Raw genomic sequence first — 25,817 nt, forward strand, 5'->3', positions numbered from 1 at the left:
TTTTAAGTTAATTATCATAATGTTGATGTTATTCTATATGTTTTGTAATTCATATCCAGTTCTTGAAAGCTTCCAGTTTTATTACAAAGATCAATAACTGAAGTAATTTGTTCATTACAGCAATTAATGGACCGTTTCAATGCAGACAGACGTATATTTGTATTTATTCTATCAACACGATCAGGAGGTATAGGTGTGAATCTTACTGGTGCCGACACCGTCATCTTCTACGACAGTGACTGGAATCCAACGATGGACGCCCAAGCACAGGATAGATGTCATCGTATTGGTCAAACTAGAGATGTCCATATCTATAGGTAGGTTAATGTAACTTAATATTAATAGTTAAATTATAACTTTTTCTTTTGTCAGCGTTATAACTTTTTCTTTTGTCAGCTTGCATGTATTTTCTTGGCTGAATGGTATGAAAGAAAATCTTTTATAATTATTTCTTCAGTTTCTTAATTTGTGAATACGGAAGCTAAATAGTTTGATTATTAAATAGGTTGATTATTAAATAGGTCTGTCTTCAGTAAATTTGTGATGTTGCTACTTGATCTTCATGTTGTATTTGAGATTGGCAACTCATTCAAAATCATTTTAAATGATGTATGGGAAAATTCTGTTGGCAAAGGTTGAATGGGTGATCCTTTTGTTAATAGACTCTTAGATCTCTAGTTTCATTGCACATATAGGGTGTATTCTGATATCAGTGCCTGAATTCCAATCTACATATAAGTTGATGGTGATTTATGTACGGTTTATTTAATAATTGTATAGATTGGTGAGCCAGAAAACTGTAGAAGAGAACATCTTGAAAAAGGCCAATCAGAAGAGAATGCTAGGCGATATGGCTATAGAGGGAGGTAACTTCACTACAGCTTTCTTTAAAGAGGTATGTATCATAAAATTCTTCCCCTAGTATTGATAAAATCACAACAAATAAAAAGTTTATCATGGTGGAAACTTGTTTTTATAATACATCTACCTTATTTTTATTAAACCCCCCCCCCCCCCCCCCAATCTGTAAGACTTAGTTTGAACTCGAACAGCTTTTATAAGAGTTGTTTATGTTTCCATTGATTACTAGATAACATGTTTTTGATATAAAAAAGATTTCTTTTCATTTACACTAAATATGTGTTTAATTCTCTGTATATAAAAAACACTCTTTTCTTTAACTTTCGATGGTTTGTCTTCTTCAGAAAAAATTGACATTTATTTTAAAATTGACATTTATAAAATAACAAATGATGCAATGTCTGTTTAACTGTACGCTAAATGGAACCGGACGTTAATGAGGAAATAAAGATTTTGCCAAATTAAAACAGAATCTTTCAATAAAATATTTCTACATGAATACAGCAATATATAATTATATAATATACATATAATATCGATCTACACATGTATAGTAATTCCTAACTTGTGTAATTCCTAACTTGTGCACATTTTAGAATACAATCAGTGAGTTGTTCTCTGAGCCGTCTGGTCTTGAATCTCTTGTAAAAGAGAAGGAGCAGGAAGAAAAAGAGAAGTTGCTGAAGGCAGAAAAGAAAAAGAAGGCCGAGGTGAAGAAATCCGATCCCTCAGAAGCTCAGGCTTTGGCTCAATTTGAAAAGGTAATTTATTAATATAGGTACACCTGCTTTAAAATTGTCCCCCACCCATTTTCTAAAGTGCCTTTTTTCTAAATATATGATTTATATAACAGGAAAGGGATACTTTCATGTGTACTGTAAAACTGTGATTAAAGGTATAAAAATAAATTTGTATATTGGTCATATAGTTTAATGACTTGGTTAAAAAAACAGATGTAAAAAAATGGTTAGATTACTTGTACTTCCTTGTCTTTGGTCCCAAAGAGCTTCTTTGTATTATTTCATTAAAACTTGTAAATGCCCCAAGACCGAAAAAGCTTTATAAATGAAGCAACAGAGCAAAGTTATATTACTTCATATATCAGCTTAAAGGTATCACATACCATATTTTTTGCTAATAAACGACCACCCCAAATTAACTGTAAAACATTTGATATAATTTTGTTCATCTAGGCTCTGGCCAAGACAGAGGATGAGACTGATGCTGTGGCTATTGACCAAGTTAAAGCTGAACAGAAGGCGGAGTTGGCCGAGTTTGATGAAAACATTCCACTAGAGGATGGTGTTGATGGTCAGGGTAGGGAAGATGAATCTCATGTAGAACAAGAGCTAGCAATGCTTGATAAAGAGGTAAAATCAAATTGTACTTTACTGGTGAACATTAGATTTTAGGTACATTGTATTTCAAACTTTGTCTTACATAATTGATTTGAAATGAAATCATATTCGAATTATTCAACATAAAATAAGATTAACACAACAGTTCAAATCAATCTACCAATTATTAAAGAATAGAATTCAAATCTGAATGAAATGGCTCCATGTTTTATGTATACTGTGTGTTCAACTGAGCGAATGGGAGTATATAAGAGCTGAAAAAAAGATTACTAAGGTTTTGATTTTACTTGGCTCATGATAGACTTCTAAGGTCATGTATTGCCCATTGTTTAGGGTCACATGACTTAAGTCCAATATGGGATGAAGTTGTTACTTATTTAAGGCTTTAAGGGATATGTTTGTCTTATTTAAGAGATACGTTTGTTTTTTAGTTGACGCCAATTGAGAGGTATGCCGTCCAATATACAGAGCAGATGATGGAACCTGTCAATGAGGAGGAGTTGAAGATTGCCGAGGTTGGTGCAAATTTAATTAAGTTTGGGACAAAATTCATTAATGATGAAATGCAAATTGTTAATTTGGTTACAGTTGCAAATTGTAATATGCTTATAAGTAAAAATTTTTGATGTGGATACACGTTATTTGAATGGATTTGAAATAATTCTAAGTATGTGTGATTAAATTAAGCCAAGAAAATATATATTACCTTGAAACGGATATATACAGTATGCATACAACAGGTGCCCCTCACAGGTTCATGATATGTCCTAGATATTTAATACTTAAATTTCAGTAAGGGGTCTATCTAGCTAGCTAAATGCAAGGTTACTGGGTTACGTTGGATGTTTGCAAGTGACCCAAGTATTGCATCTAATTTCATCTTTAGTCTTCATTGTTTAGTGAAATTGAAATATGATCTTGTTACTTAAAATCGAACCAAAACTAATTAAGCAATTTCTTTGAGGTTTAATTGTAATTGATCGTATTATATTAATATATATAAAAATGTTTTTAATACCATTGAAGGATGATATTGAGAACGTGAAGAAGGATTGGGAATTAAATCGTTTGAAAGCTCTGAAAGAGGAAGAGGAACGTCGTGCAGAAATGGAGGAAGACGAGATGTTGTACACGTACAGCCGTGATGACGCTTACCAACAGGTGAAAAAACGAAACAAACAACTGGCACAAGAGGCTCGCAGGTCGGCTGCCGAGGCTCGTGCTCAGTCCTTGAGTCTGTCACCTCGCAGGGCGGGTCGGCAGAGTCTGGGACCTGGCGAGGAGTTGGAAGAATCACCTTCAAAGAAGGAATGGGTTTATAAAACTCCAAAGATTATTAGAGACCTTGTAAAGAATAAGAATGTTGATACTGAAAGTTCTAAGAAAAAGTATAAAGGTAGAACAGGGGAAAATGATACAAATGAAGATGTTGATGTTGAAACTATCGATTTTATAGAAGAAAGTAGTTCTAGTAATAATAGTAAACAAAAAGTTAAAAAGAGGTTAGTGAAGACTGAGAAATCTCCAGTTAAACGTACAAAGAAGGTTAAAGGAGAGAACTTTATTAATATTCCAAAGAGTAGTGGTGTTGTACAACAACAAGTTGCAACAACAGAAGCAACAAGGCTTGACTCATTGCCGGGTTACAGTGTTAGGGAAGGTATCTTTCAGAAGTTGCAGCAGTCTCCGCCCAAATCTATTGCTGACCGAGCCAATATCTTTGAACAATTTGGTGTTCAAACTCCTACCCAACCTCAAGTTCCCAGTTTTAATGTTGTGCAGACACCTGGTCAAAATCAAATCTATAGCAATCCCCTTGCTGGTCAAACTGTACGCCTAATAAATACTCCCCAGGGTAGACAAATGGTGGTTGTTAGTTCTAGCCCTACAGTTCTTCAGCAAACCAGTCCTCAGAATGTGGTATTGCTGCAAGGCATGCAAGGGTTCCCTCAAGGCATTGTAGTTGGCAATAATATTGTTTCACTCCAAGGTACCCCACTACAAATGACCCCTGTAAATAGAGGAAACAATCCCATTAATCTCCAGAGTCCAAGAATTGTTGGACCTCCTCAGGTTGTACAACCAACTAGGCTTGCAACAAGGATTGTTTCTCCTGTGGGTGGGCAGAATCAGGCATTTGTTCAGAGGATAGTTGGATCCCCTCAGGTAAACACTGGGATGATTCCAGTGTCTGTCCCTGTGCCACAGCTTAGTCCACAAACAAGTCAGTTACAACAGCTTGGAACAATACCCCAGTTCAGGCTACAAACGCCTTTAGTCCATACTGCAGGTGGTCAAATGGTGAATATCCAGACCACAACAGCAGCTCCTCAAAGAAAGTCTACTGTGCAAACTATAGCTAATCTTATAGCTGCTGGGAAAATGGCCAAACAAAATGTGCCACAGACCAGACCATCTATACCTGTGCAACAACAAACTGCTTTGCGGCCCCCCCTAAGTATTCCCAACATCAACAACTTAATGAAAGCTCAGGTACCCCATACCATTCCTTCAGCATCCCAGTCCTCGCAGGTTCGAGTTAACCCAACAGTAGCAAAGCTAGTGGCTTCTCATATTCATTCTGCAAATGCTAACACTAGCGCGAGCCCTGTTATACAGAGTCCGGCTGTGACCAGTGCTCGAGCAGCAAGTCCTGCCATAATTAATTTAGCCACTAACACAAGGTCACAAAGTCCAACAGTTGTTAAAGTTGTGTCCGTGTCTAGAACACGTAGTCCCTCCCCCAGCCCAGGAGCCCAGTTTCAGCCAGGTAAAATACCAGTTGCACATCCTGCGCCAGTCAGAGGTGAAAATCCTGTTGCCACAATCAATATAAAGGGTCTTCCGCCAGGGGTGTCAATACCAGCTAGTCTGGTAAACTCCCTGGTTTCTGGGTCTATTGGGGGTATTTCTAAGGGGGGTCTGATTCGAGGTAGAGTACCAGCTGGGATGGGTCAACCTGCCACTACAAAAACAGTTATCAGAAAATCAGCATCTGATATTGTTGAAAATGTTAATAATAATAATCAAAACCTTGTTAAACCAAACATTGGGGGGACTACAAATGGAGGTCTGGGTTCCAATGTCCAAACCACCCCTTCGCCTCGAGTAGATTCTCCAGACTACAGGGCCATGGCCGGTATGAAACCCAACCCAGAATCGGCTTCTTCGAGTCCTTCTGCTGCAGCATGGTCCAATCCTAACTTGGTTATCAGAACTCGTAGGGCCGCTGTTCAACAACAGATACCTCAGTCTAGGTCTCCACAAATACGTCCAAGTCCAGCTGTTATTACTCCTACAGAACTACCAACTGTAGTGGTCAACACAAATGGTCCGCCTGTAAATCTTAACATACCAAATCATGTTAGTCAAATGAGCGCAAGTCTTGTTGCCAAAAAATTGGATCAAACTAATGTTCAAGATCAAACGGAACCGAAAACAAATGGTGGTGTTGATTATATAGAAATAAGTTAGGCATATTACTTTTGTTTGAACTAAATCAGGAGGTTCTTTTTGTCATATTTTGTATTCTTTTTAGTCGAGTCTAAAAAAAAATTACGGCAGAACTCTTACTAAATCCGGAGTGATTCCATTTGTCATATTTTGTGTTCTTTTTAGTTGCCTAAAAAAATTTACAGCAAAAAGGTCTTGGAAGTATGATTATCAAATGTCTTTCATTTTTTGTTCCTTTGTTGTTTGCCATAATCACAAATATGTGTTATATTGTTGACAATTTGCTATACATAAAATCTTAATTGGATAAAAAAAGATCATTTGATCTTGTATTTTAGAATGTATGTATCTATTTTCATTTCAAAAGCATTGCCAAGCAAAGTTTTTGACAACTAAGATGGTCAAAGTTAGAAATTTTATTTTGTCCTAAGTGCGTTTTTTGTCTTGTAATTAAGAGAATAGGTTGCATTTATCGGATTGTGTTCATGGAGAGCAAGTAATAAAGTGTATATATTAGCATGTTAAGTTATTGGTGCTTTGTAAGACAAATCTGATTTTTTGTTTCCTATTTTTGTTTTGCACATGTTGAAACATAATTGAGCCGCGTCACGACAAAACCAACATAGTGCGTTTGCGACCAGCATGGATCCAGACCAGCCTGCGCATCCATGCAGTCTGATCAGGATACATGCTGTTCCCTTACCAACTCTTACAAGTAGAGAAACTGATAGCAAACAGCATGGATCCTGATCAGACTGCGCGGATACGCAGGCTGGTCTGGATCCATGCTGGTGGCAAACCCATTATGTTGGTTTTGTCGTGACACGGCTCATATAATTTTGGTCACTTATTTTTGATGTTGTGAGGCAGAATATTCCACATTGTATATACGAGATGTGTTTGAGAGTAGAATGTGAGAGTTTAGATTGGCGATTCAAGCTTTTAACCTTAAACCTGCTGGGAACCAAAGCTGATAATCCTTCGCTGCAAGTATAGGATCTAGGCCAGTCTGTATTTCTGTGTAGTCTGACCAGGCTTTGTATTCTGTTGTTAGCTAAGTTTTTGTATTTTGATATTGAAATACCTTAAACTTTGAACAGACTGTTTAAAGGCACATTATGCATTGGAAACAAATTTTTACCTCTTTCTTTAAAGGCTAATTATGCCGCAGAAATAAATTTTTACGTCTTTCTTTAAAGGCTCATTATGCCTCAGAAACAAATAAATTTTTACTTCTTTAGGAAGGTCAAAACATGAATGTATTAAGATGTTTTTAATAATAATTTTTAGTTTATGTTGGATCCTTTTTACCTGAAGAAAACAGTGATGAATGTGAAATTATTTGCCATAAAATTAGCAAAATGTAAACAAAGAAGTATTTTGACTTCCATACAAAATACTAATTCACTATAACTGTACTTAACTGCCAAAAAGCAACAGATGTAAAAGATGGTTAAGGTAATTTGCCAATGATTATGATTATGTTTTTGGATACTTACAATGTACAATGAAAATAAAAAGATTCGAGAAGTAAAAAAAAACATTTCTGAGGCATTATACGCCTTTAAACAGGGAAAGTCTACACAAATTAGCAGGTTTAGGGACTCGAAATCAAGAATATAAGTAGAAGATACACAATTAAACATGTGGCTTAAATATGTGTGAGAATTGTTAACAAATAAGTAAAGTGCTGAGATTTATTTTCATTCTTACAAACTACATGCAAGTGAAATTGTTTAAAGAATTTTTTTTTTGTACTTGTTCTGTCTTATTTTCGATATTGATTTTTCAGAAAAATTTAGTTCTGATAGGCTAGGAGTTAAAAACATTTACTTCATGCCGCATAATTCACTAGAGCAAATAGTTTCAACCTTTAGGTGTAAAAGTGCTATTTTTGAATGTTTGATTTGATTTTGTTTTTTGTACGTGTATGATAAATGATGTATAACTTTCTACGGAAATCCTTTAACTTGCTATGATTTAACGGCCAATTTACTATTGGTGGATGTGTAATTTTGGGGATTTCGTTTTCAACTAAAGATTTTGTTATTCATAAATTTTGTTCCCGTTAATATTTGTATAAAAATGACAAAATTTCAGAAAAAAATAATAAACTGAAAAAAATATATCCATGTGTTTTTGTCTGCATCTAGATACCCTTTGTGTTCTTCCAAATACATACATGTACTAAATGTTGCCTAGTTACCATTGTAAATAATTATAAATGTGAAATTAAAATTTCTAAAATCTACATATTTTGCAGAAAACAAACAAGGGCAACATTTAGAACACAGTGTATCACCAGCAAGGTTTTGGCAAAGAAAATATTGCCCACAAAAAAAGAAAGAGTAAATCATTTGTATCTCAATTTTTCTCTGGCTCAACAAATGGCATTACTCTAAAAAATAAAGTAGGTTTTGGTGTAGGGGTTTACAAAATATTAATTTTAAAGATTGTTGTCTAAAAGATTTGTTCTTTTACTAATTTTGAGCAAATTTCCTTACCAAAACCTTGATGCATGTTTGAGCACAAAGGAAAGTTGAGATGCAGATAAAATGGCACACGCCACACCTTAAAGATATACTATGCTCGAATTTGAGTTTTGAAAATATTGATAATTGCTATTGTACAACAACATTGTCCTGGCACTCTTGCATTTGACCCTGCTGTCGGTATATTCTGTAAACGTTACGATCTACCTGTAAATCAATATGAATGTAAATATCGAAATGATAAAATTGTGTAAATTAAAAATCAATCTTAGCGCAGTTGGTAAAGGAGGTTTCACTTCACTTGAAGAATTTAGACGAATTCTGGTAGGTTCGAATCCTATTACTGCAACTTATTTTTTAGCTCGACTATTCGAAGAATATGAGAGCTATTGTAGTCGCCCCGGCGTCGGCGTCGGCGTCAGCGTCCGCGTCCGCGTCTGCGTTGGTTAAAGTTTTTTGTAAAGTCAAATATCTCAATTATTACTTGAGATATTCAATTGAAACTTACAATACTTATTTATAGTAACAAGGTACATCAGATTGACAAGTTGGATAACTCTGCCTACAATATTGACAGAATTATGCCCCTTTTTAACTTAGAAATTTTGGTTAAAGTTTTTTGTAAAGTCAAATATCTCAATTATTGCTTGAGATATTCAATTGAAACTTACAATACTTATTTATAGTAACAAGGTTCATCAGATTAACAAGTTGGATAACTCTGCCTACAATATTGACAGAATTATGCCCCTTTTTAACTTAGAAATTTTGGTTAAAGTTTCTTGTAAAGTCAAATATCTCAATTATTACTTGAGATATTCAATTGAAACTTACAATACTTATTTATAGTAACAAGGTACATCAGATTGACAAGTTGGATAACTCTGCCTACAATATTGACAGAATTATGCCCCTTTTTAACTTAGAAATTTTGGTTAAAGTTTTTTGTAAAGTCAAATATCTCAATTATTGCTTGAGATATTCAATTGAATTTTAAAATACTTTTTTATAGTAACAATGTACACCAATTTGCAAAATTGCATAACTCTGCCTACAATATTTGCAGAATTATTTGCCCCTTTGAAACTTAGAAATTTTGGTTAAAGGTTAAAGGTCTTCAAAGATATTTACATGAAACTTTACACATCCACTTACAGTCATGATTGTATGTCACTGACCAAGTTCCATAACTCTATCTTGCATTTAGGCTGATTCATATCCCCTTTTTTACTAATAATATAATAATAGTCTCTTGGTTAATGTTTACATGCAAGTTTTACATATTCAATAACTATTAAAGATATTTATTTAAAACTTCACATATGCATTTAGGGTCATAATTGTAGGTCACTGACAAAGAGCCATAATTCTATCATGCATTTAGGCTGATTTTTCTCCCCTTTTTCAACTTAGAAATTCATGGTAAAGTTTTGCTTGTAAGGTGTTATCTCAATAACTACTGAAGGGTTTGTGCCTTTTTTAGGACAATTTTATGCATTCATAATAATAAAGCAGTGATTTACTTGATAAAACATCTTAATAACAAGCCTTTGTTCAAATTTATGTATTCATAGGTAATTAGTATTATTATACTCAATAAAACACCCTTGTGACACTACCTTCCTTAAAGTCAAGCCAATACTGTATAATTAGACTCTCTCTAAGGATTATAACATGAATTTATAAAAGAAATTAGCCCTTTTGTGAACTTAAAAATTTTTACATTATCAAGGCTCTTTTACTATCAAGCACTTAGAATAGTCGAGCGTGCTGTCCTACTGACAGCTCTTGTTATATTTAAAATTGCCATTCTCTCGAAACTATTGTAAATCTTTTATTTGTGTGTACCAACAGTGTAGTATTTGTAATAATTGCCTTTATAGCGCGTATGCGCTAAAGCATAAACGATTTCATAATGTCACAAAAAGAACCGTTGAAAGATACTGTTATAAAAAAAATATGATACTGTTATAAAATAAAAAAATATAATTGTGTATAAAAACACCACTTAAAAGGTTTTCTTAAACTAGGTGTAGTAAAACTATTTCAAATTAATTCTTGCGAGTAAATTAAAAAAAAATCATAATGGGGTGTTGGTAAAGGATCGAACCATAGACCTTCAGATCGGTAGTCCGACATCTATACCAATACACCACACCTCACTGACAAGTGAAGTTAGCAAATATATTGATATATTCGATAGATACTGGTCAGTGTTTATTCAAATGACCTTAACGAAAGTTAATGAAGTGCCAGGTCAATGTTGTCGTACAATACACGGTCTCTTAGTAAATAAAAATGAGCAGCATCACGACAAAACCAACATAATGAGTTTGTGACCAGCATGGATCCAGACCAGTAGTCTGATCAGGATCCATGCTGTTTGCTATCAGTTTCTTGTTGTAGGGTCTGTAAGCGAACAGCATGGATCCTGATCAGACTGCGTGGATGCGCAGGCTGGCCTGGATCCATGCTCGTAGCAAACACATTATGTTGGTTTTGTCATGTGGCTCAAATTACATGTGTTCTGACTTCACATGCATAAAGTAGATATAAAATATGAATATATTGTCTTTTTAAGAAAACTTTAAAAATTTTATCAGAAGGGACCAACTTGTCCCATAGGAAACGCAGGTTCCTATACTTGGTTCATTCATTCTTATATTCAAATTGGGCATATTCAGTAAAAATTGTACAGATCTTGATAAATTTCTGTGATTATTAAGTATTTTACTCGGTAATAAGCATAGTATATCTTTAATACCGTGCTACTGAAAGATCTAATTTCAAAATTTTAAACATTAACTTTAATGACGTTAAGAAATATTGAATGCAGTAAAGATCTTGTTTAACTACATCACTAAAAAATCACATTAAGGCTGCCTTAATCACTTGCCCCCTGACTGCTTAGGGTTTGAATCCCAACAAATAAAAGAGAATGTGAAACCTAAAAATGGATGCTAGAGTGTCGGAATGATTCAAGTTCAGTTGGATTGTTGCCGTATGACCTAGACACAGGTTATAAGCTAAACATAATGGTGGATTTTAACATTATTTGATGAACATGTACTTAATGATGCAGACCTGTAGGAAATATGAGTGTTGCAAGGTTTCATATAATTGACTACAAAACAATACTTTTATCATATAATATCTTGACTTTTCTGTTGAAAATTTGTCGAGACTTGGATCATATACATGAATAGTGTGTTATATTAGTTCCCTGCACTCATTGGATGGCTCATTTTTTCTGGGGTTTACTTATTGTGATGGCAGAAAAAGGGAAAGTGATGGAAGTCTCATATTCAGATGCTCGTTCATTGGCTATTTTTTCCTGGGGTTTCATATCGTGACTATTAAAAGGGGAACATGCTTTTATTTTTGCCTATGATAAAAAAGAGAAAGAACATCAAAACACTCGGCAATCTGATTCATACTCGGGCTTAGCCACGCCCCCTTGTATATATCAGATAGCCTCGTATTTCGATGCTCTTTCTATTATTTTCCCCCTTTATGGTGCCATAGAACTGGAGGCAAATTCATTTTTGCGGATAAAATGCCTGAAGTATCAACTACATGTATCAACATTTCTACCAATGTAGCAATTGTGTTAAGCCATGAATGCTGCTGTTTAATGTAAGCCAGTCAACTTAAATCTTAGCTCATATCCTCGAAATATATGAAAAATGTAAATAACTTGTTTCCACAATAAATGTGTTGATCTACATTGTAAATAAGCTAATAAAGAATTTATAAGACTCTTAATAAAATCTAAACCTTGCAAGTACCATTGGCTATTATAATGTATGTATTCCACCAACTAGTTTTTCCAACAAACAAGGCTCTGTACTGTTAATACTGTTTGATAATAATAATATGTAACTGGGCTTTAAAATATGGATGGTCTGTTTCAAAATGACAGCAGTTTAATTCAAATTCTATGTATATTTTGTAAATAATGTTTTTGAGGTCCACATGAATGATTGGGTAACCAAATCATAATATGTACACAGTTGCTTACTATTCTATCCAGGGGTTTAAACATTAAACTGATACAAGTTTCCTCATCTTGATATTGTACAAGAATACAAGCTACCAGTCAGCACTTTGACCCCTTTTACTATATGCCTCCCAGTATTAAAACTATTTTGTCAAACTGTAATGCTGGTTGTAATAATGTATTAACTGTAATATAATTTGATGTATCAGCAGTCAGGTTAAGGTCATACAACACTAATAATCATCTATTTGGTCAGACTTTAATATAAATGAAAGATGTTATCTGGAACTCTGCAAATGCGAGTGTTTACCCATCTAATCATCTGAAAGAAATAAACTTTTACTGTTAAGGATTCACAGTGGCGGATGCACTACCATTTATGATAGTGATCAAGGTGTTGCGCTTATTAATATATTTACCAAGTTGAAATTGTGAAAGTTTGTTCCTACCCAGGGATAAGATTGGGGGGAAGTAACACATTTGTTGAGTTCCAAAGTATCTTAATAATATTGAAAATTAAGTGGCAACACCAGCAAAAAGGTTGCAATAAATCTGTTCATTTCATAGCACTAGTATTTGAGCCGTGTCACGACAAAACCAACATAATGGGTTTGCTTCCAGCATGGATCCAGACCAGCCTGCGCATCCGCACAGTTTGATCAGGATCCATGCTGTTCGCTATCAGTTTCTCTACTTGTTAAAGGGTTTGTAAGCGAACAGCATGGATCCTGATCAGACTGCGCGGATGCGCAGGCTGGTCTGGATCCATGCTGGTCGCAAACGCACTATGTTGGTTTTGTTGTGACATGGCTCATTTATCTATATTATAATATATTGTCATTTGTTGTATTTAAATGTTTAAGCCCAATATGAGCAATAATGTGATAATGCCATTAATCCCAAACAAACAATTAGGCATATATATAATTTATTAGAGCAGAATATATAATATAGAGATAATATGATCACTTGCAAGAAGAAGACCCTTGTCACTGTAATTTGACACATTTTGTTGGTATGATTATTTTAACATGTTGATATTTTATTTTAGTCCTCAATTTCAAGTATATATTTGTAGGTGTTTCTCTCGGATCTGGATCAAGAACAAATGCCTGTAAGTTATCCTGTACCATTTGTCAAATTTTATATAATATGTTCTATATTTATCTGTTAAATATCTAATAATTTCTAATATATGTTAAAATGTTTCAATGACAATAAGATAGGGTAAGGGTTGTGAATTCCCTCCCCACAAGTAATTGGAATGGCTTCTCTTGTATAGGTATGAGATAATGATCGCACAAATACATGATTTTAAATATCGGACAAGAAATATGAACACCTCTTATGCAATTAAAAACATATATAAATTATATATATTTACGTATGAAAATGCAAGTTTGATAGCTATTCAGCTAGGACAGAGCGACCAGTTACAGTACTATTGGCAATGGCTGTTGAATTTCAGTTGTTAACACTTGTCTTACATTTCTGACAGTTATGGGCCCCTCCAACACCACCACATGATGATAATGATGTTTACATTGATCAGACATTACTCTTCCTGTATGAACATTCTGTAATGCCAGAAACACAACTACCTCCAGTATATGTTAAGAAAGAAAAGAAAAAGATCAAGGTGGAATCCATCACAAGTAAGTCCTAATTGAAAAAAAAAGAAGAAACAAAAAATTGGCACAGAATATTTCCGCACCTTGTGTGCTGAAGATATTTTACATTGTTGTGGGTTTAACATACATGCATAAGGAGTTTTCAATTAATTTTTGTGAGGAAGCTATCCAGCTAGCTGATGGAACGTCGGTGGTTCTACTCGGGTGCCTGTTCGTGCCTGAAATAAAGCACAGAGGGGCACCTGAGGTCTTTCTCCACCAGTAAAGCTGAAACGTCGCGATATGACCTATACTGTGTCGATGTGACGTAAAACCCAATCAAACAAACAATTAATTTTGCATATGTATTCAGATTACCAGGAGATTGTTGCATGCAAGATTCATTACATACCTTGTTTGTCATTTTGATATATGTATACTGGTCTGCTTTGGTTACATTTTATAAATTGAAATTTAACACCATATAATATCAAAAATTAATCTAGCAAGCTTGTTTAATTTTGGTTATTCTGCAAATGAAATTGTCATAATAATTAAGTGCAGGCCTTGTATTTGTCATCTATAGTTAATGCTGGACATTATTTATTTATTTATTGTTTTTAAAACATAAGTTGAAGAAAAATTTAATTTGGTCAATAAATACCTTTGAATAAGTTGTTTTCATTATTGAATTTCTTTCAAGACTGGGGATACTTAAATTTAATAAACAATTTGTTAACAGCTCGTAAACAGAAGCAAAAGAGAGAAGAGCAGCCAAGGGTTCCGAGGTCATTGTTTGATCGAGCTAATGCTCAGCTGTTGAGGTTGAGAAGAGACGCCAAATTACAGAAACTAAAAATGGGTCAACTTAAACCTTATAGACCTCTACCTTCCATGCCTCCTAAACCTTTGATGGAACAAGCCCCGGATCATCCTGAGTGGCTTATACATGAAGATTGGGCTCTTTTACAGGTAAAGTTATATGAGCCGCGTCACGACAAAACCAGCATAATGGGTTTGCGACCAGCATGGATCCAGACCAGCCTGCGCATCCGCGCAGTCTGATCAGGATCCATGCTGTTCGCTGTCAGTTTCTCCACTTGTTATAGAGTTGGTAAGTGAACAGCATGGACCCTGATCAGACTGCGTGGATGCACAGGCTGGTCTGGATCCATGCTGGTCACAAACCCATTATGTTGGTTTTGTCATGACACGGCTCATATATAAAGTAAAAAATTTATATAATGCAAGGCCTGTTTTGTGAGTTTTCCCTTGCTGATGATTTTGATTTGTTAATGGAATATGGAATGAAATGAACACTTTAAAAAATTTAAAAAAACAGTCTGTAGCACATAAACTGTTACCATGACAAAAAAAGTTTAAGTTGATACTACAGGAGTCATCACAATGCTTGACACGTGTTGTGTATTCAGTATACATAGAATAATCATTTATGAAACAAAACACAATTTTTCTCATAATGTACAAATATATTGTATTTCAACAACTATCATAGCGAGTATAACAATAACCTTTGACAATAGCACAGGGTCATGTCAGACTGCAATGGATTAACCAGACTCGCTAAAACTATGATTGTACTGCTCCATATTTTAAAGTATGGATGTCTGTCATGGAAGATTACATTACACACACCAGGGAGGTTTAGTCAGATTTATTGTCATTTTTAACCAGGTTTTCAATTTTGAAAATCCTGGTTATTAGATTGGGGTATGGCGGGCGGATGGGCGGATGGGCGGGCGGGCGTCAAACGAAATTGTGTCCGCTCTGTAACTCTTCAACCCTTTGAAGAATTTTGATGAAACTTCAGACAAATGTTTACCACATCAAGATGACGTGCAGAACGCATGTTCCGCATGGCTGGCTCCAAGGTCAAGGTCACAGTGACATTAACATTGAAAATCCTGTCCGCTCTGTAACTCTTCAACCCTTTGAAGAATTTTGATGAAACTTCAGACAAATGTTTACCACATCAAGATGACGTGCAGAACGCATGTTCCGCATGGCTGGCTCCAAGGTCAAGGTCACAGTGACATTAACATTGAAAATCCTGTTTACATGATTTTAACTTGATTTGGCAGTCAAAGGTCATATCATCTTTGGAGGTAATTTAAAAAAGATATGATATATTATTTCATGTCTACTTTGTAACTTGAAAATTTTAAAAAATTTGAACTTTTTGAAGAATTTTAGAGCAAGCGTATATTTCTATATGATGTTGACCTTGAATTGACTTCATCCTGAAGATCTCATTGAATCCATCTCGGAATTTAGCGCAATTTTTAATGAAAGTCGTTTTCACATGTTACTATACATGTGAATGCTATGTTTGAATAATGTTATTTTAACCAGGTTTTCCGAAGGAAAAAACTGGTTATTAGATTGAGGTATGTCGGCGGGCGGGCGGGCGGACGGGCGTAAACAATTTCTTCTGTGCGCAACTCCTCCTACATTTCTCAACGGATTTTGACCAAACTTTCACAGAACCTTTGTCATTAAGTGCCCTGGCGCATATTGTCGGGGTTTTGTGATTGGATAATATTTGACCTAATTATGGCCCTTTGTTTTTTTTTCTTATATAGAATATATAGTGAACAATTTCTTCTGTGCGCAATTCCTCCTATATTTCTGAACGGATTTTGACCAAACTTTCACAGAAGCTTTGTCATGAAGTGCCCTGGCACATATTGTCGGGGTTTTGTGATTGGATAATTTTTTACCTAATTATGGCCCTTTGTTTTTTTTCCTTATAAAGAATATATAGTGAACAATTTCTTCTGTGAGCAACTCCTCCTACATTTCTCAACGGATTTTGACCAAACTTTCACAGAAGCTTTGTCATCAAGTGCCCTGGCACATATTGTCGGGGTTTTGTAATTGGATCATTTTTTACCTAATTATGGCCCTTTGTTTTTTCCTTATACAGAATATATAGTGAACAATTCCTTCTGTGCGCAGCTCCTCCTTCATTTCTCTACGGATTTTGACTAAACTTTCACAGAAGCCTTGTCATTAAGTGCCCTGGGGCATATTGTCGTTTTTTTTTAATTTGATAAAAATAGGCATAATTATGGACCTTTGTTTATTTTCCTTATATAGAATATATAGTGAACAATTTCTTCTGTGCGCAACTCCTCCTACATTTTTCTACGAATTTTGACCAAACTTTCACAGAAGCTTTGTCATCAAGTGCCCTGGCGCATATTGTCGGGGTTATGTGATTGTATAATATTTTACCTCATTATGGCCCTTTGTTTTTTTCCTTATACAGAATATATGGTGAACAATTTCTTCTGTGCGCAATTCCTCCTACATTATTCGTGATTTACATTGCACATAGTTACATTGTTTGTTGCTTGTAATTGTATTTCAACTACAACATATTTATCTACAATGGTGATAATTGAAAACCTGGTTTCATGGCATTGCCATGTTTCTTGTCTTATTTTTTCAGGCTGTGCAGAGTTACTTCGATGTACCATTGAATCTTATGATAGTGAACCCGGCTCATACTCCGAACTGGGACATGGTTGCAGATGTAGTCAATAGCTGTAGTCGTGTGTACAGGTCACCGAAACAGTGTCGACTACGTTACGAGAATGTTATAATTCCACGAGAAGAAGGCAGGATCATGTATGACATCACGCCTAGGAAACAGAAGAAACAGAAAGGCATCTATAAAATGGTACACACATAATATTTTTTTGTGAAGATTATGCTCTTTTCAATTACATTAAATTGGAAACAAATGTTACGATCATATAGATTGTACTTGTAACTTCAGTCGTTAATAAATCCATTTGTGCTGTTCCACAACATAACAAATCCATAGTTGAAAAAAACTAAAAAAGCTCCATTCTTTGGAATTATTGGTACAATTTCATACAATTTTTCTAACATTTTGCTGAGAGTTGAATCCAGAATACCATGCCAGCGTCTTCGAATTATTTTATGTGAGAAACCGATTCAGCTAGCTTATAGAACTTTAGTGGTTCTACTCAGGTGTCCAATGACTGACTCGACCAGTAAAGCTGTAAAGTCGCTATATAACCTATACTGTGTTGGTGCGACATGAAACGCAACCAAAAAAAAAATCCGGATTATGTGCTGTTGCTTGATGATAGTGATTGTTTATTAGTGAAAATTATTAAAATGCTATAAATATTTCAGTCCAAGGGTAACCGAGCTATGAAGACAGGTCAGATTCACAGTCAGGATAGTAACAATGGATTGACCATCCTGTATTCACTCAGATTCGACTCAACAAAGAGCATTGCAGGTAAACGACCCCCGACAATGCGTCAGACACTCGTTAATCCTACATTAAAGAATCCAAAGCATGCCAGTGTGTTACAGGAGAACAACATACAGTACGACCAGCCTCTCAATCCGATGCAGGTAGCGGAGATTCGCGCACAGAGGATCCAGCGAGAGAAGAAACAGAATCAGCAACAACAGGCAGCGGCTGCTGTAAGATATTATCCCCCGCTTTTATATAAAAATTAAAACAAAAGTATAAAAAAAATTATTGATTTACAAAATAAAAAAAATTATTGATTTACATGAAAAAGAGAGAATAAACCATTAAATAATTATTTTTTCTAAGTTCGGGGGGCATTATTTAAAATGCAGATTAAAACTGATGTGTATACCCCCCTGGTTTAAGCTTACTTATCTTGGTCTAATTGTCAAAATTATTGTAATAAACTAAAGTTCTTAAAAATTTATTTTTTGCCTCGAAGAGATAACTTGGTAGTATATATTAAGGTTGAGCACTTGTGAAAAGTAGTTTGCAATGATGAAAATATAACCTGTTTTTGATTGTGAAATATACAGTGGAGCCTTGCTAATCCGAACCCTTCTAATCCGGAATCCTTTCTTATCCGAACGAAGTGTCCAGTCCCGATTTTATTCGTTCTATTTTCAATATTAAAAAACCTTTCGGATCCGGAACCTGTCTACTCCGAATTCCGGACGATTTTTTCAATTTTTGTTCTTATTTTACTCTAAAATTTACCTCTCGGATCCGAACAGATTTTGCCAAATGTCACACCTTCATTCTAAATAACAAATAATCACACATCTTGCAGGTGTAAACGTACACCAAACTGATGTGTTATTTCACTTGATTAATGGGTGAAACGTATGATCTGCGAAGGTGTGAAAATTACACTTAGCTTGCCTTCATATCTTCTATAATTGCTTAATTGGTTGTTTTTCGCCACCTTCAATAACTATTTTGATACAATGCAATAAAAATATCTTTAAATCCTTTGTAATGGATTCAATGAAACGTGATTAAGCAATGAAAATTAATAGAAACTGTCAGTGAATTCGGATAGTCGCTGAATCGGATAAGAGTAAACAACAATTGACAAATGCTGGTACGAATATTTAATTATGTCTCCACCTCCTGTTTTACATCGTAGGTTAACTTACCCTTGAGGACATAATATTTTTTTGCTTATTTATTTATTTTTATTTCTTTATTTTTGTATTCACATGTATTAGAATGAATGATAAGAGACTGCAAAAATAAAATATCTAAATTGCAATTTCAAATGCATTCCAGTTTTCTTTCCCTAAACTTTTTTGCAAATACATGTAACATGAAAAAATATGTAAAAGAACCTTCTAATTCGGAAACCTTTCTAATCCGGAAACCTTTCTAATCCGAACTTTTCTTCTGGTCCGGACGAGTTCGGATTAGACAGGTTCCACTGTATTAATATTTTTTGTGTAAAATTATTTCTATTTTTAGATTAATGTGTATCGTTTTGTATGTAGCAATTATTTATATATATTTTTTCGTATACAGGCAAGTGGTGATCAAACAACAACTGTCACTAATGTTACTCCAAGGGTAGCACAACAAGGCATTATAACTGGAGCACAAGTTACGGCACCTACAATTGTTGCCATGACAACAGCAGTAACTGCCGCACAACTGGCTGCCATAGGAACAGCTGCCTCCTCCGCTACTGTTCTGGTAAGTTTATATCATATGTTTTTTATGTTATATACTTTTTACCCCTGTATGATTTCCTGCCGGGGGTGAGGAGACACATTGTTTGAGCTTAAATATATTTTATTACACAGACTGTTTGAATTAGTACATTTAGTAGCATCTTATTGCACTTAATAGATTTTAATTTGATTTCATCAAATACTTGTCTCGTGATTTCTTATAAAGTGTTTATTATTTTACTGAGCTGTAATATTTTATGAAGGATGAACAATGTTTTTGCCTAGAACACATGCGCTATGTTTAGAAGGGAATACCTGTCTTAATGGTGGGAATCAAGATGTTGTGAACATATATATCAACATCACTACTGTTTACTTGTAATAAAAATACAGAAACAAGATACTATGCAAATCTTTTATAACTATACCCCACAGTTAATGTTGTATATTTCAGACTGTACAGACAGGTGGGGCACCTATGCAGGCTGCCATCAGACAACGTGCTCCACTGACAGTGCAGGAGATCAGTTCCGGCACAAGTGTTGTAGGTCAAGTGGCTGGGGCTGCTGTCTCACAAGTTCGAGCACAGCTTCAAACCACAACGGCTCCCCCTGCTCTTACACCGGTACAGCTGGCTCAGAGGATCACTGCTGCAACCACTCATGCTAGTGGGGGTAAGATATTTCTCAGTTACAAAATTATATTTAAAAATGACAAAAATTATTTGTAAACATGACTTTTAAACTAACTGCAAGATGCACTCTGTGCCGAGATTTATATATCGGTCCAATTTCACTTCTTGCCACAGTAATTTCTGAGGAATTGTTCAGTCTGTTTTGTATATGTTACATAATAGAATACAGTTCTTGGAGACAGTTATATTAATATTAACAATATTTTATGTATCATTGCCTCGACATTCAGATTAGAAATGGTTAAAAATTGTTAATACAGATAGATAATTATCTTTTTCCATGTTTCAAAACTTTCATTTTTAGGATTTATTGATAAGAAAAGTATGTTTTCATTATGCATAGTGAAATAAAATCCTGGGCGAAAATTAAGGAGTAAGTTTAATTTTGATTTAATTGATTTTATTTAAACTTGTATAGTATCATCAATTAAATCTGGCCAATTAGCTCTCTCCCACTGCTAAAACAATTAAGAAACGTTAAGTCTGAATTTCTGCTGACTAAATTACCATTAGACCATATTTAATCCATACTAACTTTACATATTGCAAGATGCACTCTGTGCTGGAATTGTTGTATTTCAGTCCAATTTCACTTCTTGCCACATTAAAATACAGAAAAACAACTGTAGTTGGTGAGATACATTCTTATCAACATTGTTGATGTTTTGAACATGTAATGCCCTAAAACTTAAAGTATTATTTGGAGAATACATATTTGAACATTAAAAATTGGTTTGGAGCAGTGCTAGGATAAGGTCCATCTATTTTTAAGTTCCTGTGTCATTGCATTAAAGATCCTGTATATTGTAATTAAGGATGTAACAACACTTATGTGAAATTTTATATATATGCATATAATTATTCTTCTGTAACAATTTCCAAACATCCAAGAATATGTTAAATATGTACTGCAAATGTTTGGTAATATCTTTATAAATAATGCTTTTTGGAACTAACAATATTGATAAATCTTCATTTGTGCATCATATTTATGATATAAAACCTTAAAGAAAATTGAGTTACAGGATCTTTAATGTGATGCCTTACAGACAGTAAGGGGAGCAGTAGGTAATAGGTCACGGTGTCCGCCTCTAAACAGTGTCTGTCTGTGTTGCTTAACAGGAAGAGTATCAAAATTGTTGTCATTGGGTTGATAGTTTGATCATTTTGCGAGGCAAAGTCTGTAGGTTGCTACTCGTGAGTTATGGACTGTAAAACTGTCACATGGTAGGAAGTGATGTCATAGGGAAACGGGTCAATTAAGGAATCATAACTATATGCAGCCTAATAGTTGAAACGTCTGTATTTAGGTGTAGATATTAGTTTAATTGGTAGATTTTGTGAAATTGCAGTTCAGCAGCAACTACAGGGTAAAACAGCACTAACACCTCAACAGTTCCAGTTGCTACAGCAACAACAACAACAACAAACACTGATTAACAGACAGAAACAACAACAAGTTCTTCAACAGCAGCAACAACAGATCCGTAATATGCAGAAGCTTAACCTAGTAAGTTACATGTTCTGAAAATCTAGTGCAGAGTTACCATTGACTTAAAACCACTTGACCCTCTGGCCTCAACGCTGTGGGTTCAAATCAAGTCAAGGACTTTGGATTCTTTCAAGTGAAGAAGTTATCCAGCTAGTGTACGCAACAATGGTGTTTCACACATGTCATCATCTGCATTAGTAAAACCTCTCTGGCGTGGGTTCGATCCCAGGGAGATGCTTTGTTAGTTTAGCATGGAGGATGGTAGTCTAGTACTGGTGTAACTCTCCAGGAACGATGGTTAGGAAACTACCGGCCTATGTGACTGAAATATTGTCGGGAAAAGGCGTAAAATGAAACAAACAAACAAGACATTACTTGGAATCCAACCTAGTAAATCATCAGTAATTAACATTGCCATAGTAATTTGTTCTTAACAAATTAAAGTAAGAAACACAAGAAAAGTTTGGTTACATGTAAAAATGGTTTAAAGTGGATTGGTCTACAATTGGCAAATAAGTATTTCAGATATTGGTAAAAAAACCAAACATAATGGGTTTGCGACTAGCATGGATCCAGACCAGCCTGCTCATCCGCGCAGTCTGGTCTGGATCCATGCTGTTCGCTATCAGTTTCTCTACTTGTAATAGAGTTGGTAAGCGAACAGCATGGATCCTGATCAGACTGCGCAGATGCGCAGGCTGGTCTGGATCCATGCTGGTCGCAAACCCATTATGTTGGTTTTGTCATGGCACGGCTCATTTGTTCTTGAACAATATATTATGTGCTATATGTAGATATGTTATAAAGCGACACTTACTGACAATATCCACACAAGTCTTTCACATGGAATGTTGTCGCATATACTAAATTAGTATCAACATAGTAATGATATAACAGACCTCCCAATTTTGGACCAATTCACTTTAAGGGAATTAAGAAAAACATATAGGTATACCTTTATCTTACAGCCAACAGATACTGTGCGACATCCACAGCTGAGACAGTTAAAGGGTCCTCTGATACAGGGAGGAAAAACAGTGATAGCTCAACAGCTTGTTACAAGCATGGCACAGGTATTGTTTAATATTCATGATATTTTATGTACTTTATTAATGAAATCTTAGGTATTGTGTAATATTTATAATATTTTATGTACTTTATTAATGAAATCTTAGGTATTGTGTAATATTCATGATATTTTATGTACTTTATTAATGAAATCTTGGGTATTGTGTAATATTTATGATATTTTATGTACTTTATTAATGAAATCTTAGGTATTGTGTAATATTTATGATATTTTATGTACTTTATTAATGAAATCTTAGGTATTGTGTAATATTTATGATATTTTATGTACTTTGTAAAATTAATCTAAGGTTTTATATGTGATACCCTCAACAGCTTTTAGACCTTTTAATAGTTAGTTGTTACAAAATTTTAACTTGATTATTCAAAGAATAGGGAGAGCTATTGTACTCCCCAGGTTTTTGTGCACAAGTCAGTAGCTAGGGAATGTATTGAAACTTCACACTTACTTGAGGGCATGATAGTATGTTGTTGTCCAAGGCTCGTAACTCTTACCATGGCCTTTGACAGAATTATGACCCTTTTTGAACTTAGAAAAATTGTACATTATCCAAGCTCTTGTTTTACTATAATAATAGTCGACCAGACTGTCTTCCTGCTCTTTGTTATTAAATTAAATCTTTCTTTTTTCCTGAATTAAAAAAAATGATTCAGCACTGTGGTTAACAGGCCTCATACTACAGCAGTAAAATACTTGTTCCAACTTGAGAAATAGCAGTATTTTGATGGTTTTGTAAGAATATAACTAGTTAATTTCTGGCATGGAAACATCAGACAGCATTGCAAAACCTTCAAGCCTAAAATTATAAGATTGTATTTGCAGTAACTTACAGGTAGATGGTACTTTGCTGCTAGCCTCATTAAATTTGCTTTATTCTGACAGACTTATTTATATTAATGTTTCTAATCTAACGTTTTTCAGGCTGGTCAATTAAAGGCAGGGACTCATCGACCTTTGACCCCTGATGAGCTTGCCCGGTTCAAGCAGCAACAGTTGACACAACAGAAGGTGGCCGGAACATCAGTGGCTCATCTTCATCATCCACAGGTATAGTTCATTGAGCCGCGTCACGACAATAGTTCGCAACCAGCATGGATCCAGACCAGCCTGCGCATCTGCGCAGTCTGATCCAGATCCATGCTGTTAGATTTCAGTTTCTCTACTTGTAATAGGGTTTGTAGGCGAACAGCATGGATCCTGATCAGACTGGGCGGATGTGCAGGATGGTCTGGATCCATGCTGGTCGCAAACGCACTATGTTGGTTTTGTCATGACGCGGCTCAATTAACTTTTATCTAAAGCAGCATGCCTCCAGATATATAAAATTTTGAAAATGTATTTAAAAGTAAAATATTTTGAAAATGAATAAAGAGAGTAACTTACACATTGCAAAAGCACTTACAATCCACATTTATAACGAAAAGGTGGTCAAATATATGCAAAAATAACCCTTAATGAATAAGTCATGCTGTAGAAATATGGTGATAAGTACTGTAAAATCAGTCCTGAATCGCACCATAATATGCAAATAACTGCTCATGTGTCTCAGGATTCTACATGTGAGAATGTTGGCTTATGGAAATATGCGGTTCTTCTAAGGCACACGAGATCTTTCTCCACTAGTAAAGCTGGAAAGTCTCCATATGACCTACACTGTGTTGGTGTTCTGTAAAACCCAACCCCAAAAAAAACAATCTAACAAAAAAATATGCAAATTATTATTTCTTGAATCTTTTTAAAAATCTTGGTACATTTTTCTGAAATTTGAATTTCTTGAACTATTTGGTCTCATCTGGAGGCATGCATCTCATCTGGAACTTTTGCCACCAGTTTAGAGCTAGGCCTGCAGTTCTGTGCAGTCTTTCCAGGTTCTCAACTGTTAGCTGATCAACTTAACAAATTGTCACCTTGATATACCCAAATTGATAATTGACTGTTCTAAAAATGGAAATTGGACAAGTTTATTTTAAGAAATTAGGCATGTTAAGGATAAACAGGATATAATTCAATGTCTTATATCTTTCTATAGTTTCACAGTCCTTAAATAATTTTTTTTTTTAAATGGCCGAATAAGAATGATAAATTCATTGTAAAGATTGTTAAAGAGATTATTAAAAATACTTATGTTAACCACATTCATTTTTCTTTATTTTAGATACAGAGTACCCAGATAATTGCCGGTACCCCTATACAACAAGTTAGCCAAGCATTATCTAAGGTGACAGGGCAACCAGCTACATTAGTTAAGACTGTGACAGCCCCTGCAGGCAGTGTAACAATACCTGTTAGTAACGTCAGTATAAACGTCAGTATGCCACAGAAAGGAGGTGTAGGTAAGTTATTGTTACCATCACATTGTACTAATGCATAGATCTCTGACCTGTCTAATTCTAATTATCAGATTTATTTCATTAGTGGATACGAAATTCACCACAACATATTTGTTAAAAAAACAGCACATGTCAATGTTTGTGGCTAAATCTATTGTAATTCAATCTACCGGGTATCAATTTTCATGTAATTATTCTGGAAATAACGAAGTGCACGAATGATCTGAAATTTTGCACACAGATTAGTGGTCTAAACCTACATCAAATGGTACATTTTTTTGGAAAAAAATATTTTCAATCCCATCATGTCAAAAAACCTCCCTTTAAAGTATGTCAAAATGATTATTTTATGTTTCAGCCAAAGTTAGTCAGATCAATCCACAACAAATGCATCTTCTACAACAGAGGAAACAAATACCAGTACAAAAAAGTGAGTTTTCATTCATACC

At 34.8% G+C, this 25,817-nt stretch overlaps 1 protein-coding gene across 1 annotated transcript in view; it reads left to right on the forward strand.

The window, feature by feature from the left end:
* Positions 1-25,817, forward strand: part of LOC132738271 (uncharacterized) — a 65,981-nt gene that overhangs the window by 37,169 nt on the left and 2,995 nt on the right. Inside the window, exons 26-44 of the mRNA XM_060725738.1 lie at positions 121-317; positions 781-895; positions 1,458-1,622; positions 2,055-2,231; positions 2,651-2,734; positions 3,246-5,688; positions 6,583-6,662; positions 13,243-13,278; positions 13,663-13,819; positions 14,517-14,746; positions 17,250-17,480; positions 17,966-18,265; positions 19,614-19,784; positions 20,217-20,436; positions 21,809-21,966; positions 22,917-23,021; positions 23,960-24,085; positions 25,194-25,371; positions 25,727-25,798. Coding sequence (XP_060581721.1) covers positions 121-317; positions 781-895; positions 1,458-1,622; positions 2,055-2,231; positions 2,651-2,734; positions 3,246-5,688; positions 6,583-6,662; positions 13,243-13,278; positions 13,663-13,819; positions 14,517-14,746; positions 17,250-17,480; positions 17,966-18,265; positions 19,614-19,784; positions 20,217-20,436; positions 21,809-21,966; positions 22,917-23,021; positions 23,960-24,085; positions 25,194-25,371; positions 25,727-25,798 — 5,245 coding nt within the window. The remainder of the gene's footprint in view (positions 1-120; positions 318-780; positions 896-1,457; positions 1,623-2,054; positions 2,232-2,650; positions 2,735-3,245; positions 5,689-6,582; positions 6,663-13,242; positions 13,279-13,662; positions 13,820-14,516; positions 14,747-17,249; positions 17,481-17,965; positions 18,266-19,613; positions 19,785-20,216; positions 20,437-21,808; positions 21,967-22,916; positions 23,022-23,959; positions 24,086-25,193; positions 25,372-25,726; positions 25,799-25,817) is intronic.

Source organism: Ruditapes philippinarum, unplaced genomic scaffold, assembly GCF_026571515.1.
Source record: "Ruditapes philippinarum isolate M1 unplaced genomic scaffold, ASM2657151v2 ctg731_1_1_1_1, whole genome shotgun sequence".
In the NCBI taxonomy this organism is placed as follows: Eukaryota; Metazoa; Mollusca; class Bivalvia; order Venerida; family Veneridae; genus Ruditapes; species Ruditapes philippinarum.